This window comes from Trachinotus anak, unplaced genomic scaffold, assembly GCF_046630095.1.
Source record: "Trachinotus anak isolate AG129_WGS33_773 ecotype Australia unplaced genomic scaffold, CSIRO_AGI_Tana_v1 ptg000028l, whole genome shotgun sequence".
Classification (NCBI taxonomy): Eukaryota; Metazoa; Chordata; class Actinopteri; order Carangiformes; family Carangidae; genus Trachinotus; species Trachinotus anak.
The window spans coordinates 9,793,785-9,808,295 of NW_027273879.1; the positions used below are offsets into that span (position 1 = coordinate 9,793,785).

The following is a 14,511-nucleotide window of genomic DNA, read 5'->3' on the forward strand; positions in this document are numbered from 1 at the left end:
CCAGAAGGGTATGCAAGGTACAATGGCTTTATGGCTTTTAGTTTTAGCTCTAAGACAAAAAGTGAAAGCAGTGACATCTGAGTCTTTATCTATGTCTGTAGTTAACTAACAGAAACTTTGCAAAAGTCCTAAAAGTCCTAATGTGCAATATGAATAATTGTGAAAGTGAAAACATAATATTTTCTCCCATCTGTTTATATAAATAAGGGTAGAGTAAATATAAAAAACACCTCTCAGTGTAGCAATGCAATTCAGCTGTCTGACAATATGCAGACCAGACAGCTGAATCATTAGAATCATTAGAACATGACGATAAGATGTAATGAGGGACTGTTGCAGTAGTTTTAGCAGGGTGTACCTAATAAACTGGCGACCTGAGGGTGCTAACATTTAGTGGTTGGGAATCAAGAGAAGGATACAAGACAAGTTGGGACACTAACCCCTCAAATCTAGGTACGTCTTAGGGTTGGGCCTTCACTGGACTGGACTTTAAACTACATAGAGATTTCTAAACAACTTCATTTGGTACAAAGAAATGTCAAGACAGGAGAAGGAGAAGAATAAATAATCCAACAATAAGGCCGTGTCCGTCTGATCAGGTCTTACAAAACTTTTTGGATGTACATGATTATTGCCTAAGTTTATGAGCAGATCTGCAACTGGCTGAGCGTTCATATGAGCTCTTATGACGCACAGAATGGAACGTCATTGTTTGAGGATCAAAACATAAATGGGATTTTTAAACATGCATGTTTAAAAAATATAATGTAAAATGCAGTGAATTCATGGACTTGATTGATGATTGATGAAGATAAGACTTCTTATCATTTAACTTTCACTCAGCCATAGCTCTTGTTTGGATTAGCTGTTGTAATAACTATGCTAGCCTGAAGTATTCACGCAGCTACAACAGTGACAGTTGGAAAAGCCCTTTGAATGTAGGAAGGCATGGAGTTTGGAAAAGGTGCTCTCCAAATCAAAATGCCAGAATGTGCAGCTCACCTCTGCAGAAACGGGCTAGAGTATAAAGGGCCTGGAAAATGGAGACCAACTCAACCCAAATTCTCCTTGAAACTTCTTGACACAACAGCTGGCGAGCTGCTTCATTTCTGGTTCACACCTCATAGTTGCAAAGAATTGAGACCAAGCAACAGATTCAAGGCAACAGGTTTGGAGGATGATTTCAAAAGCGCTGTAGATGATGTATACTGAAGTGGGCCAGATCATTACAAATGGTGATGACCAGAGACATGAGTAAGGGAAGATGTTTTGCAACTGTTCACTGACTCAAAGCTGCTATAGTCAAGACAAAGATTTTAAAAACTCACCAGTCACACTAGAAGTCTGAGGAAAATAAATACATCAATATCATGGATTGTACACAGACTGACATAAAACGACACATTCACATCTATTAGTCTTAAAACATCAACTTTATGTGCCTGTCTATTTGGTGTGGGCAGTGGTGCTTTCGTTAGCATCTATGGGCATTCTTCAACATGGCTCAGTCTCAGTGGCTTTCTAAGTAATGACCTCAGTACCCTGACATCCAGTCACATGGCACCAGGCCCTACATCACTGCTGCAGTGCTGGTATGGCAAACATTTGTGCTCCTCTCACGCGCCACCCCAAGCACCAATTAAGAAGAAACACAGGCTTCCTCGAACTCTGAGAAAGGCCCATTAACTTACCGCAGTCGCAAAGTGTTGGGGAGATGAGAGGATGAAGGGAAGAGGAGAGGGGCTATAAAAATCGAGGAGGGAAGAGGAAAAAAGGTTGCAGATGGAGAAACATGAAGCACATTGTTTGGAAGTGAGCTCATAGGAGAATCACTCGCTTGCGTTTTATAATCCGGGCCTAGTATGTTAACAGTTAGCTGACGTACATCCACCCACGGGATGATTTTTGGCCCTTTTCCTCTCATGTACCCCCCCTCCTGCTTTCCTGATTACGTTCTCCAAACCTTCAAGCAGAGGACAGGTTGTATTCTCAAGCTCTCAACTAAGGTAGCAACAGTGTTACGATTTCAAACTATACTTGTGTTACAGATAATGTTGACACAAATCCATAAATCCACAAATCATATTTCATATCCTAACTATCAATTACGAACTGGCATTACTTTTACACTTAATACTTTTTTACCAGTGTCGATCATGCAAGAATGCATCTCAATAATTCATACCATTACATGATTAACTGCCACTGACATCTGCTATTAACATTTTCACTTGTGGTAAGGCAGAGAAGGCAGAAATAGGCCATTAAGTTGTACGATGAATTAATACTTGATCGTGTTGATGCTGGAATAACAGACAAATGAAGGAGATGGTAAGAGGACGTTGTCTGTGAGTGCGTCTGAGGACTGCTTGATCTCTGTCCTACCCGTTCCATGCATGAGGGCATACACACAAACATAATCACACTGTCTAACAATGTTAGAAATGTGAGCCAGCCAACATTTGGCATGAATCCAGTTCATCTAAGTAATGAAACATGAGTTATTACACTTTTAAACCAGGCTAATCACAGAGAAGGGAGAGACAGAACTCTGTGGAAGTTCCTAATAGGGATTCTGCATTGCGCAGAGTTCATCCTTTCATTGCTGTGCCTCACTCCGCAGTCATCACAGCAATCCGTAACAGCCAAGTGTACTTAAATATCCGACACTCAAGAACCAGGTACCATGTATGTGGTGTATGGATGCATGTGTATGTGTGTGTGTGTGCATGTGGCTGTTTACTCAGGGCCCTCTGGAGAATGCAGCCAGTGGGTCTGGGGCGTGCAGACCCGCAGATGAGGTTAAGGGTTTAGGGTTCCACATAATTCTCCACTCAGTGTCGTCCACAGGGAGAACAGACACAGACACTTAAGAACAAAACAGTGGCTGACCTGGTTCAAGGTTAAAGGCTCTGGTATCAGCCTGTGGTGGTAATAAGTTACCAAAGCAGACAACAGTGAAACTAAATATACAGAGGTACATAAGTAAACTTGAAAACACTTTAAAATATTTTCTAAACCCAGATCAGTAAATACATACAGAGAGCAAAAGAAACAACTTTCATTATGCTGATGCTCAATGGTTTTTAGAAGCTGTTTTCCCCATTGTTTTTTACATGAAGTACTGAAAAATGACCCACAGGTCATTAAACACATTTTGTGATAAAATCCATTTTATATGCATGCTCTTGTGTATCTGCTCACACACAATCTCTCCCTCCCTCTCTCTCTCTCTCTCTCTCTCTCTCTAGCCAAAACCCTCTCATTTGAGGTGACCAGTTAACAGTCCACAGTGTCAGCTCAGTTTTACAGCAATCTTTAATACAGACGGGCCCGGCGGACCTGCTAGCACGCAGAGCTGAGACAGAGGGAGTTAAACCCAGCCGACCTACTGGAACAGAACTGGAGGAACCATTTTACCACGATGAAAGACATAAAATAGGGCAACACAAACCAGGTGACTAAGCAGAACCTTTGCTCATTTCTCCACACGATAGGCTGCTATAGGCCCAGACAAAACTATGTAGTGCCAAAAATATGCAAACCTGCAGAGAATTGAAATGTATGGCTGTTAGCCAATAGTTAAGATTTCATACTTTGAGAAAACAGCCAGGCAGGTCAGATACACACAACCATTCATCACTTGTCAGGGATACAATGCTGTTCTAATAATCAGTGTTGAAAATTAAGAGGGCAAAAGAGACGGGGTGGACAAATGAGCTCTGCTCAGGATAGCAACCTGAGACTGTGTGTGTGTGTGTGTGTGTGTGTGTGTGTGTGTGTGTGTGTGTGTGTGTGTGTGTGTGTGTGTGTGTGTGTGTGTGTGTGTGTGTGTGTGTGTGTGTGTGTGTAGAAGGTGCTAATCTAGTCATTTTCAGAATTTTAACTACTCAATTTGACCCGGAGAGCTGGCATAAACGCACATCTTTTTATATTCCATTGTTTTATGAGTGTGCAGACTAGGAGAGCCAAACTCTTTCAGGAGGGAAAGGGAGGGAAGCAAAGAAAAGTACGTGTGTATATGTATGAGTGGGAGGTTTGCAATTCTCCAGCAACTGAAAGAGAAAACTAGCACTAAAACCTCTACTATCATTTTGGACCAAATTTATTGATTGACCAGCTTTTAGACAACACTGTCATGAGAGCAGATAAACAAACTAAAGCAAGCAGAGACAGCCATGTGAATGAACTGTCTGCTTTTAGAGACTATCAGTGACTCAGACGTTATCTAGATGCCTGGAGAAAGACCCCATTTGTTTGTGTGCCCATTGGGGTAAAAACAGAAACAGATACACAGAGGAGTGATTCTGGCTATGAGGCTCTCAAGCTGCAGCAGTGGAGCTGCTTGGGCTCTTCTTTGTGTCTAAGTGAATCCAGATGCAGCAAGCATAGCAGGCACCCTCGTATAGCGCTATGAAGAGGAGCTTAACACAACACAAAGGGACAGGACAGCATACCAGTACAGTATGGACTGGACTGCGACAAAAAAAAAAAACCAAAAAAAAAACCCAGACAATAATGTAATGGGCCAGACGATGCCTTGGTGGACTGGATTTTGCTTATTCTTGCTCGATAGAAATGAAATTTACATAAAAGAAAAGAAACTGAGAAAAGCTGTGACAAGTAAAGGAACGTCAACCAAATGTCCCCATGTCGTACCATGGCCCCATGGACCTATAATCTACAAGGGGACAGAGGCTTTCCATACAGGGGGGTCAATAAATGGCTGAAATGTTTACAAAAAGACAGATCTGGCATCCTAGGTAGCAGGTTGTCTGCACAGAAAGCAACAGCTGTGTCTGAAACTAGGGCTGTCTGCTCGGGCATGGACTGGGGAACTAGGGAGTGTTTTTTTTCCTTGCATGTGTGTGTATGTGTGTGTGTGTGTGTGTGTGTATGTGGACCCGGGTGGCGAAGAGCTCCCACGCTGCATTCCATACTCAACTTGGAGGTTTTCGGCATGCATGTGAGCATTGTACGTACTGTATGTTTATGCGTGTGTACAATGGAGGGATAACCAGCAAAGAGCAGAAAAGGAAGTGGGCATGCTGGTGGCCTCTCACTGTGGGGACAATTAAATGGAACATAACAAATATCTGCCCTGTGACTGGAAAGAATGAGGATGCCCACATAGTTAACATTAAAACAAGGCGATGAAACTTTAAGCAATGTATCAGTACAGAAAATCTAAATTACAAACCGATACACAAGCTTTGAAACTGGTAGATCACAGGCCCAGATTTCATAACATATACAGTTGCAGATGCTGAAATGAATCTAAGTAACAAAAACCAGGGTGAGAGTCAATGACTCAACAGGACTGTTTGTCCTAAACCAACTGCTTACACTTTCAATTGTTCTGTGCAAAACACTGTGCACCTTATGTATATGGAAAAAGCTTTGGTTTAAGCTTTGGTTTGTGCCTTTGTCTTTTTTTTCTCCCTTTGTTTGCAGTTGAGATTTTTTCCTTCAAATTAACTCCATCATAAGTAGCTGATAATTTCTCAATTTCAACAGTTGTCATAATGTCACAATGTCTTTATCATGTGCAAGAAAGTGAATTTTTTTTTTTTCAAAACACAACACAAGACAGCTTGAGAGCAAAAACATCTACTGTCAACTTCCACACTCTAAATGCTGATATACTGTTGCTACTGTCTGGTGTTTATGTTCTGTTTACTGTTTTAAAACTGTCACTTTTTTTGAGTGCTCCATTATTGTCTGCTCATTAACTTAGCCCGTTGCCCTCCATGTCTATAAAAATGTTCCATGAAACCAAAAATCCACTGAACAAAAACTCAGAATGAGAGCAAGACAAAGAAGTAGAGAGAGACAACAACAAAGAGAAGAGAAAGACAAAAAGAGAAAAGGAGAAAAAGAAAAGAAAGAAAGGAGGTAGAGAGGGAGGGGGATTGCACCAGTTATTTGAGAGAGGAATGCACAAGAGGTCACATTCTTCACTCCACTGCTGTGGCTTGCCCTATGTTCAACTCTCTCTCTTTTTTTTCTCTGTGCAAAAAAGGCAATATTACTCAATACACCTCTGGTGCAACAGATCACATACAACATATGTGATTCACTAGAAAATATGAAGAGGCCATAGGCCAGGCATCCATTACTAATCCAGTAACACTCATCAGATAACAGCATTACAACAGACCTTTTTCAGGGCTGGCATTGTGACATTTAACAGTAGAAAGTCTAAGTAAAAGTGTACATAAAATGAAAACTAACTGAGTTACATGTAGCGGCTTTGGTTCCTCTGTATTGTACATGCAGGCTCACTGTCATGGCTAAGTGGGTCAGTCTTAACCTACAATCACAGTGTCTATCACAAAGACACTCAACAAAAATACTACTAATGTTTATATGCTTGAGACAGCTCTGACAGTGTGAGCTTTTTTATTGGCACAGGTCTAAAACCATAATAATCTCAGTGTGAAGTGCTCCTGTGAAGAGAAGTATAGATAAACAGACAGAACATATCAATCTGGTTAATATCATACTTTTTCCAAACACAGATTTCTTCAAATTCTTCACAACAAATATTACTTGAAATGACATAAGGTCTGCATTTGAAGGAAATGTGTGGTCATAGGTTTGTTTGTGAAGAATTACTTTAATTTGATCTTTAAGACTTTTTGTCCATTTCCTGCACCATTTCAGATCTGGAATAGATCAAACACTGTACATTTGTCAACTTTTTTCAGACTTTGTGCACCAACACATGACTACCATTAGTGTCTTGAATTCAGGTCCTTGTGGACCTTGATTAAAAGACTTAAAAAGAGGGAGCTCGTGAGGCATAGACTACCTTGATTTATAAACCCAGCTGTTTTGGCTAGTCATCAGCTAGCATGGTAATAAAGCGGCCTCCTTTCCAGGTGGTCAAGACTTGATGAGAGGGGGGAAACACTTACTAATCAGCAAGGTGTCATCCGGCAAGGGACAAATGTGTCTCTCTCTCTCTCTTTCTCTCTCTCTCGCTCTCTCACACACACACACACACACACACACACACACACACACACAAAACACATACTTTCTAAAAGTATTAAGACATTAGCACTAAATGTTTCAGGTAAAACTGTGAAGGTGGCATCACAAAAGACCATCCAGCCTCTATCAATATTAAGTGGTAAACAGATTAGATAAGGGAGAAGTGTTTTCAGTTGAGTGTTGCCCAGAGTGTGAATGACTGTGTGTGTGCGCCCACTTGTGTGGACACATGGCCAGGCATGGCAAGGGACAAGCAACCAAGGACCTAACAGCTGGCCTGAACGAGCATTAGTATGAGGCGCCTGCTGCGTGGGTAAGTACGTTGGTGTTCATGCGCGTACACGCGCACGCACGCACGCACGCACGCACGCACGCACGCACGCACGCACACACACACACGCACACACACGCACGGACGGACGGACGGACCCTCCCCCCCATCTTCAGGACCCACAGGGATCATGGGAGGAGATTTGGTGTCTAGACTGTATAGATTCCTCGAGTTCCAGCCAAGAAAGAGCCGGTTACAGACTAAAAGAGAAATGGATTCACTTACTGCATCCATGTTGAACACAGATGCTGCAAGAAACACACACACACACACTCACACACACACACACACACACACACAAATCAAATGATGTCACTGAAAGACTATATTAGAGGAGGGGTCAGACTGTCTACCCTCTCCCCTGAATACAGCTGTATAAAGTCAAAGAACATTAACCACCATCAGTCAAAAGCTGCAGCTGCTTTATTTATAGTTTCTTACATAGATTAAGGAACATCAACCTGCCACAGATTAATGAGCAAGATGTTAAAATGACATCTGATACCCCTGTCATTATTACAAGACTGGTTTCAAATTAAGATTGTTTGATGGATATTCATACATTCATGTTCACGAATCTATGAGCTTGGCTGCAGGCCTTTATGTAGCTTCATTGATCATGACATCATTGTGTCAAGTTCCTGAGAACAAGGGAGATGGAGGTAAAGTGTTGTTTTTATACTTCATACTTTTCCTTTATTATGCTCCACAGATACTTTAGTCAAATGGTTTATTAATTTCCCCTACAGATGAGCCTGACTTTCTATTTGTCTTAACCAGTATATTGTGTTTTCCTGTTTTCTACTCTGCACGTTACTCCAGCACCTGAAAATCAGCAAGTAAAAACAATGAAAGATTGGGGTGACATCTTCCTTCATCCCCACATTATAATATGCCTTGAACATACTTGAAGCTTTGCCAGGCTAGCCTGCAGGCGTCAACCAGGAAAAAATTGTGGGCTGAAGCTTATGCGTAAAAAGAAAAGCCCTGTTGTGCCTATATTGAAACCTATCCAAGCAAGAAGCAACATGCCAGAGGTTTCTAAAAACTTGCAACAAAACTCATTTGGCTGATAACCATAGGTTGACACTGTTCTCTTTTTGTTGCCTATAAGTAAAAGTTGGCTTGATAAAATGTGGGACAATGAGGACAATCACTCGCGCATCACATGCCAAAACCGCCATCTTACACTGTTTCCAGTTGTCATTGCTTTCCACTAGCCCAGTAGTTTCAGGGGATTTACAGCTACTAGGCTAAGCTTCATCCAGAGGCAACAAAATGATTGAATAAACAGACCCTTACAAATTACTCTCTAAAAGACCTGCAATGATATCATACATCAATGTTCAGAACTTTGCTGTATGGTTTACATTATATGTTATATTACTGAAACTTGTCATGAATGCATTTGTTTTGAGGTGATATAGTATAATTGTGTGAGAATGCACCCCTTGTAACTTAAATTTCCATTTATTCAGGGCACCACTGATATACAATGTGAAACCACAATCAGAGCCTATGATGGTGTCTTCCATAAAACAGGAGTAACACAGTAAAAAAAATGCAGCTTATCTTTATTATATGTTAGAAGTTTGATGTTCAAGATCAGGAAAGCTTTTTCTCTTACTATATATCTCTCTCACACACACACACACACACACACACACACACACACACACACACACACACTTCATGGAAAAGATTTATAAAAACAAAAAATATAAAAATATTTTTTAAATCTTTATTAAAAATATCATTTTCAAATGACAATTGTATCACAGCTGCGATATAACCTAATAAAACACATTAACCCCATAAATAAATGTTACCACCAGGGGGCAAATTTTCCTTTTTATACCATCAAAATGTGGGCAAAGCAGTTACTAACTTTGCTACAAATCAGATGTTGTTGTGAGCCTTAAGAAAGTAGATCCTCTTTCCTTAAAACTCATAGAACCTCCAAATCCTGTTCAGCTTTTTTATTTCCTTTTTCCTTTTCAGGGGATGGCAGGAAAGCAAATGAAAGGCATCATTCTTTCATTAAGAACTTTTGCACAGCAATTCCACTTCCTGCAGCGTGTCAAACTTGCCAGTGGTCACATACTGTTGTCCAATGCAATTCAGGGAGAAAAGAAGTAGGAAGATATTTGATGAAAGTATAAAATTCACTGATTCATAATTCAGTTAATAATTTTAGACTTTCATATCTATAATGGCACTGATGTGGCACAGACAAGCTGTAGAGGACAGGCTCCAGGCATACAGCTATAGTAATGATGGATCTCAGTAGCTATTAGTGGCTGAGAATCAGCAATTACCACATTTGAAAACACATATTGTCAATCCAGGATGTACTGTTGTTCCTACAAGTAAACATTATACTAGAGAGAGAAAGAAATGTTCAAGTACATTCATCTCTTGTGCTCAGACCTGTTTTTTTTAAACAGGCTTGGTAACCTACTGTTGCATGTAAGTTACTCCATAATCCATCGAGTTGCATGGTTGGTTCTCTGAACCACACACAGACAAAACAGGTGAAAATGCAGCTCTTGAGCAATGTTTCCAGAAATTCACTTCCCTTCTCTGTCCTTACAATCTGTGCTAGTTAGCCAGTGAGATCATAACTCCCCCACTGTACAGTATACAGAGGTGCCAAGAGCAGAGACAGGTCTTTGCTTGCCCCTCACTGCCTCTGTCTCTCTCCCAGGCAGCTGCATGCAGAGGTCTGAACATGACTGTTGAGGCGCAGCATGGCGCTGGCTAGTCGAGTGTTAACTAGCTGGGGCTCACCAGGAAGAAAAAAAACAGAGATGTAAAATCATGTGTTGATATTGCCCTCCTCTTGCACTATGACTCACATCCCCTCTCATGGTCTAACCTGCTCATCACAGGAGGAGAGGGGCAGAAAGGGAAAACAAATACGCCCCGTGTCACTGACCCTTTGCCAAATTCGATCCATTTACCGGCAAAGGCTTTCATTCTGTTTTTCTGACCTTCCCTGTCCTGTCCCCCTCTGCGTTATGCAAGACTTAGAGTCAGTGGAAAGTACTCCTGCCAAGGCAATCACAGCCCTACAGACACATTTGGTAAACTTATCAGTTTAGCTGGATGCATGGCATGCATCCGTTTCAATGGCAAGTGACCATTTTAAAAGGCTAAGACAGTTCTGCTTTATCTCTCTACTGATCAATTTTTCTTTTTTGAACAAGCAATTTTAACTGAAGTTTTGTTCTGCATTAATAAATATATTTTGTGTTCGCCACATCAGTTCTTTCCACTGATGTCTTTAAGTGGAAATGCTAGATTGTTTTTCCTTGTCAGCCCCCAACTGAAAATTAATTACATTATTAAGCATCCAAGCAGAAGCAGTTAAAGGACAAAGCTTATATGCATAAATGCAAAAGACATTTCTACTAACCTTTTTTATTTTTTTTTACATCTTCCCTGTACCTTGGTTGTTTTGGGTGTTGTGCTATTCTGGGCCATAAATTAAGGGACCACCACAAAGGCATTTTCATAAGCCAACCCTAGTAAATAACAAACCGCTGACTATAAAAACAAGAAGTGAAATACATGATGTCACCTCTGGTTTCTAAAGGTCACATTTGAAGCAACAAAAGTCTGCTTTCTGTGCACTGCCATGCTTTAAAAAATGCCAGATGATGAGTGACTAGAAGGAACAAACGGTTCTAACCAGGAAACAGACACAGTGCTTCACACGGTCATGGACTACAAGATACAGAAGCCTGGGAGAAATATCACCAGGTAAGACATCTATTTCCAATATCATACAATGGATTGTGCGTCACTGTTTTGAAAAAGCACATAAGGCAGCATGCCGGTCTTGCCCTGAGGAGTGCAGTAATGATGGAGTGAGAATAGTACGACTTTATCTGGAATCATTCACTTATTTACTATCAATTTCCCTTTCATCTGGCAGCCGTCTACACATGCCCCTTCTCCCTGTCTTGTCATCCTTTTCAATAAATAAATTAAAAAAACAAAAACAATAAACCAAATTACCAAATGTTCACTTTCAAGGTGTCAGAGGGTTTTGTGATGGACTCTGATAGATAATATCAACATCACACAACATTTTTTTCTTATAGGTGTGCCCCTACCATCAAACACAAGATGGTTCACTTACTTGCCATCTAAAAAAAGCAAACATTGCCCCAATGTAGTGCAGTAGAGAGATTTCTCAGATTTGAAGACAGGTGAATGTGTATTACATCAGTTGTCCCTGAAATGTTTCTACACTGCATGAATAGATGTTATTGAAGAATCCATAAGACGATAACCTGTAGGATTTTTAAATCTGATTTCCCAATAGACCAAGGTTTTAATGAGAAAATATATTATAAGCCCTCTCTGTAAGCAACTTTCAAAATCATCTCTACTGATGTAACCACATTACCCTGAGTGATATGATTTGCAATGTTCTCATCATCTAAAGGCTTTTAATACATCTCCTCTCCTTGCTCCCTATGAGTGTCAAAAAAAAAAAAAAAGTCTCCACTGTGATTAGTTTTTCCATTTTCAAGAGCATTTTAAAGCTTCATTGATTCAGTGGAACACTGTGACCACTAGGCCTCTTCTTTTATCTTTACTTGTGTGATTATTTGAATCCACTATGTAGGGTATAATAACTTTCACAAGACATTCAGACTCTACAAAATGCCAAATACACTATATAATGGCCTATACAGTAGATGGTGAATGATTTTGCACACAGCCTGTATGGTTTCTGCCAAGTCCAGAATATCTTGTAGCACTCCGTAGTACCACACTATACACCATCCCATGCAAACACAGGGGGAGGCACTGTTGAGCTTTGTCACACACTACAAAAGCTCACTACAGATGTGGAGATGTTCTTTAATGAATGTTTCTGATCTCTTCTCCATCTGTTCTTCAGTCAAGGCAGGCTGAGAAAGAATAGAGGTAAGAACTGGGAAAGACTTATCTTTTGTTTTGCAACCTATGCTTAAAGCTGTCTCATCTATCTCTCTCCAGATCATCAGTCATAGTGGGCTCATGGTGCACAGCCTCAGTGTGCTTCCCTTGAAAGGACTCAACAGACTTGTGATCTAACTAAGTTGTTTCTTTATACATCTTATCCTAGTAGAGGTCTCTTAAGACTTATCTGCATTGTGGAACGCTTCTGTTTTTTTAAACAGATTCAGACAAGTCTGACAGAAACGTCAAATGTCAAAAATACACTAAGAATGCACTGGATTTATCAAGAATGTTTTAATGAGGTGTTGCAGGCTCAAATGTTTATTATGAGTCCCAGTTGCTGCTGTTCATTTCTATGTGACAAACAGATGGCTAGGTAATCTCCAACCACAGGCTCAGTAGCCCAAGCTAATACAAATGCACTCATGTCAAACCCAGTAAATAATTCAAATCACTTTATATCAAAAAGCATACCTTCACACTGCAAACTAATTTCCAGATAAACACAGGAATAAAAATTCAATCAACAGGCAACACCACTCACACAAAAAAAGTTACTTCTATTAATATTGCCTCGATTTAACAGGCTTAGTTAAAGCTGCTTTTAGCTGGTACCAGAAACTAGTAGGCCACACTGTCAGGGTGTTGATCAGTTAAAAATAAATAACATTACAGTGGATGTACCAGTAAAGAACACAGCTACAGAGTCTGAATGAACCTCACTGTTGCATCACTGCACCATGCATTATTGAGAGCATCTCAGTTTCTAATCAGTTTACCATGCCAGAGATACAAAGCGAGAATCAATATATAACCATAGTGGTTGGAGTTCAATATATGTTTGATTAAAGTCCTTCTTGCTCATAACATAAAGTCATGAGTTGTCGTGTAGTATTCCAAAAGAAACCACACTTGGTATTGGTCAAGTGACACAACCAATCATGACAAAAACCAAGCAAGTGACCAGTGAAAGGTATCAATTCATCAAAACATGTCTAGGGTCAACCTGTTTCAAGTTGAACAGCAAAGAATGGCTTTGTGAGATGCTTGTGTTATTGGCACATGACAGGTTTGATTATGAACTGTTAAAATGTATTATCGCATGTTTTAAAGTGAACATTTTCTCTTCTCCAGGTTGTGCAATCGCAAGTCTGTTATTCAGCCAGCAAGCTGCATTCCCGATGATGCAACTACACTTGTTTTGATACTGTCTGCACATTGTTACAATTTTTATGTATGCATGGTAACATCTTCCACATCTTGAATTCTTGTTCCTACTCAACTTTAAACACAATCTGCTTTTCCCTATCAGTTTGATACTCAGTCCTGTCTACTCATCTGCACAATGTAATTTATTTTGTAAAGTGGCAGAAAGACTAAGAACAGCACAAGTGAGAAAGATGGGAGCACATGATACCCAAAAAGCTGAAAATGCTAATCCCCTCAGAATCTCATCCAACAAACCTATAAAACTAATCAAACTTACTACAGTGTGGAAGTGTGTCAAAATATACTGTCAATGACAACCTTACGCAGTTCTTATTGGAAATGTTTTTTCTTACCGTGCACAGCAAAAACATTACAGGGCTGGGTCCCATGGCGTGATGACTCTCTCTTCCCACCCTTTATGAAGGCTGGCAGACTGGGTCTCCTCTGGTCCCCGACAAACTTCCCCGGCTGCTGCCCCATAAGGGCAGGGTGCCAGGCCGCAGCCGGGACTCTCCAAGCTGGACTCAGTTGCTCACCTTCCAATGGTTGGCCCCCCAGGCAGGGAGGGGAGCCCCTTTCCCTGACTCAGTCTGTCCTCTCCTGGAGTATGGGTGATGCAGGACGCCTATGCAGATCCGTATTACTCCAGTATGTCTCTCTTTATCATGCATTAATGGAGCCTGAGTGCTTCAGAGGTCAAAGAAAGGCATTTCACAGGAATCTATAGAAAAAAAACAAAACAATTATGACTCATTGATGATTTCATTAAGAGCAATATGATACTTTCAAAAAGGAAAAATGCATCTGAAAAATGCAATAACTGCACAAGTGATTCTGACTTACATTTAAAGTGCAAATAACACTCTCACAGTGAGGGGAATTAAACATGTGCATGTTGAAATATTCCTACCTATTCCAAGCAAATTTGTCAGATGTTGTGTCAAATAACTCAGTGTATGCTAAACTTGCTAAAAATATGGTCTTACATGATTTTAATTGTCCTACTCAAAATA

At 40.4% G+C, this 14,511-nt stretch overlaps 1 protein-coding gene across 1 annotated transcript in view; it reads right to left on the minus strand.

The window, feature by feature from the left end:
• The window catches only part of abl1 (c-abl oncogene 1, non-receptor tyrosine kinase), a 33,191-nt gene that overhangs the window by 17,640 nt on the left and 1,040 nt on the right, over nucleotides 1-14,511 (minus strand). The window contains exon 2 of the mRNA XM_071467045.1: nucleotides 13,852-14,219. Coding sequence (XP_071323146.1) covers nucleotides 13,852-13,978 — 127 coding nt within the window. The 5' untranslated portion in view covers nucleotides 13,979-14,219. The remainder of the gene's footprint in view (nucleotides 1-13,851; nucleotides 14,220-14,511) is intronic.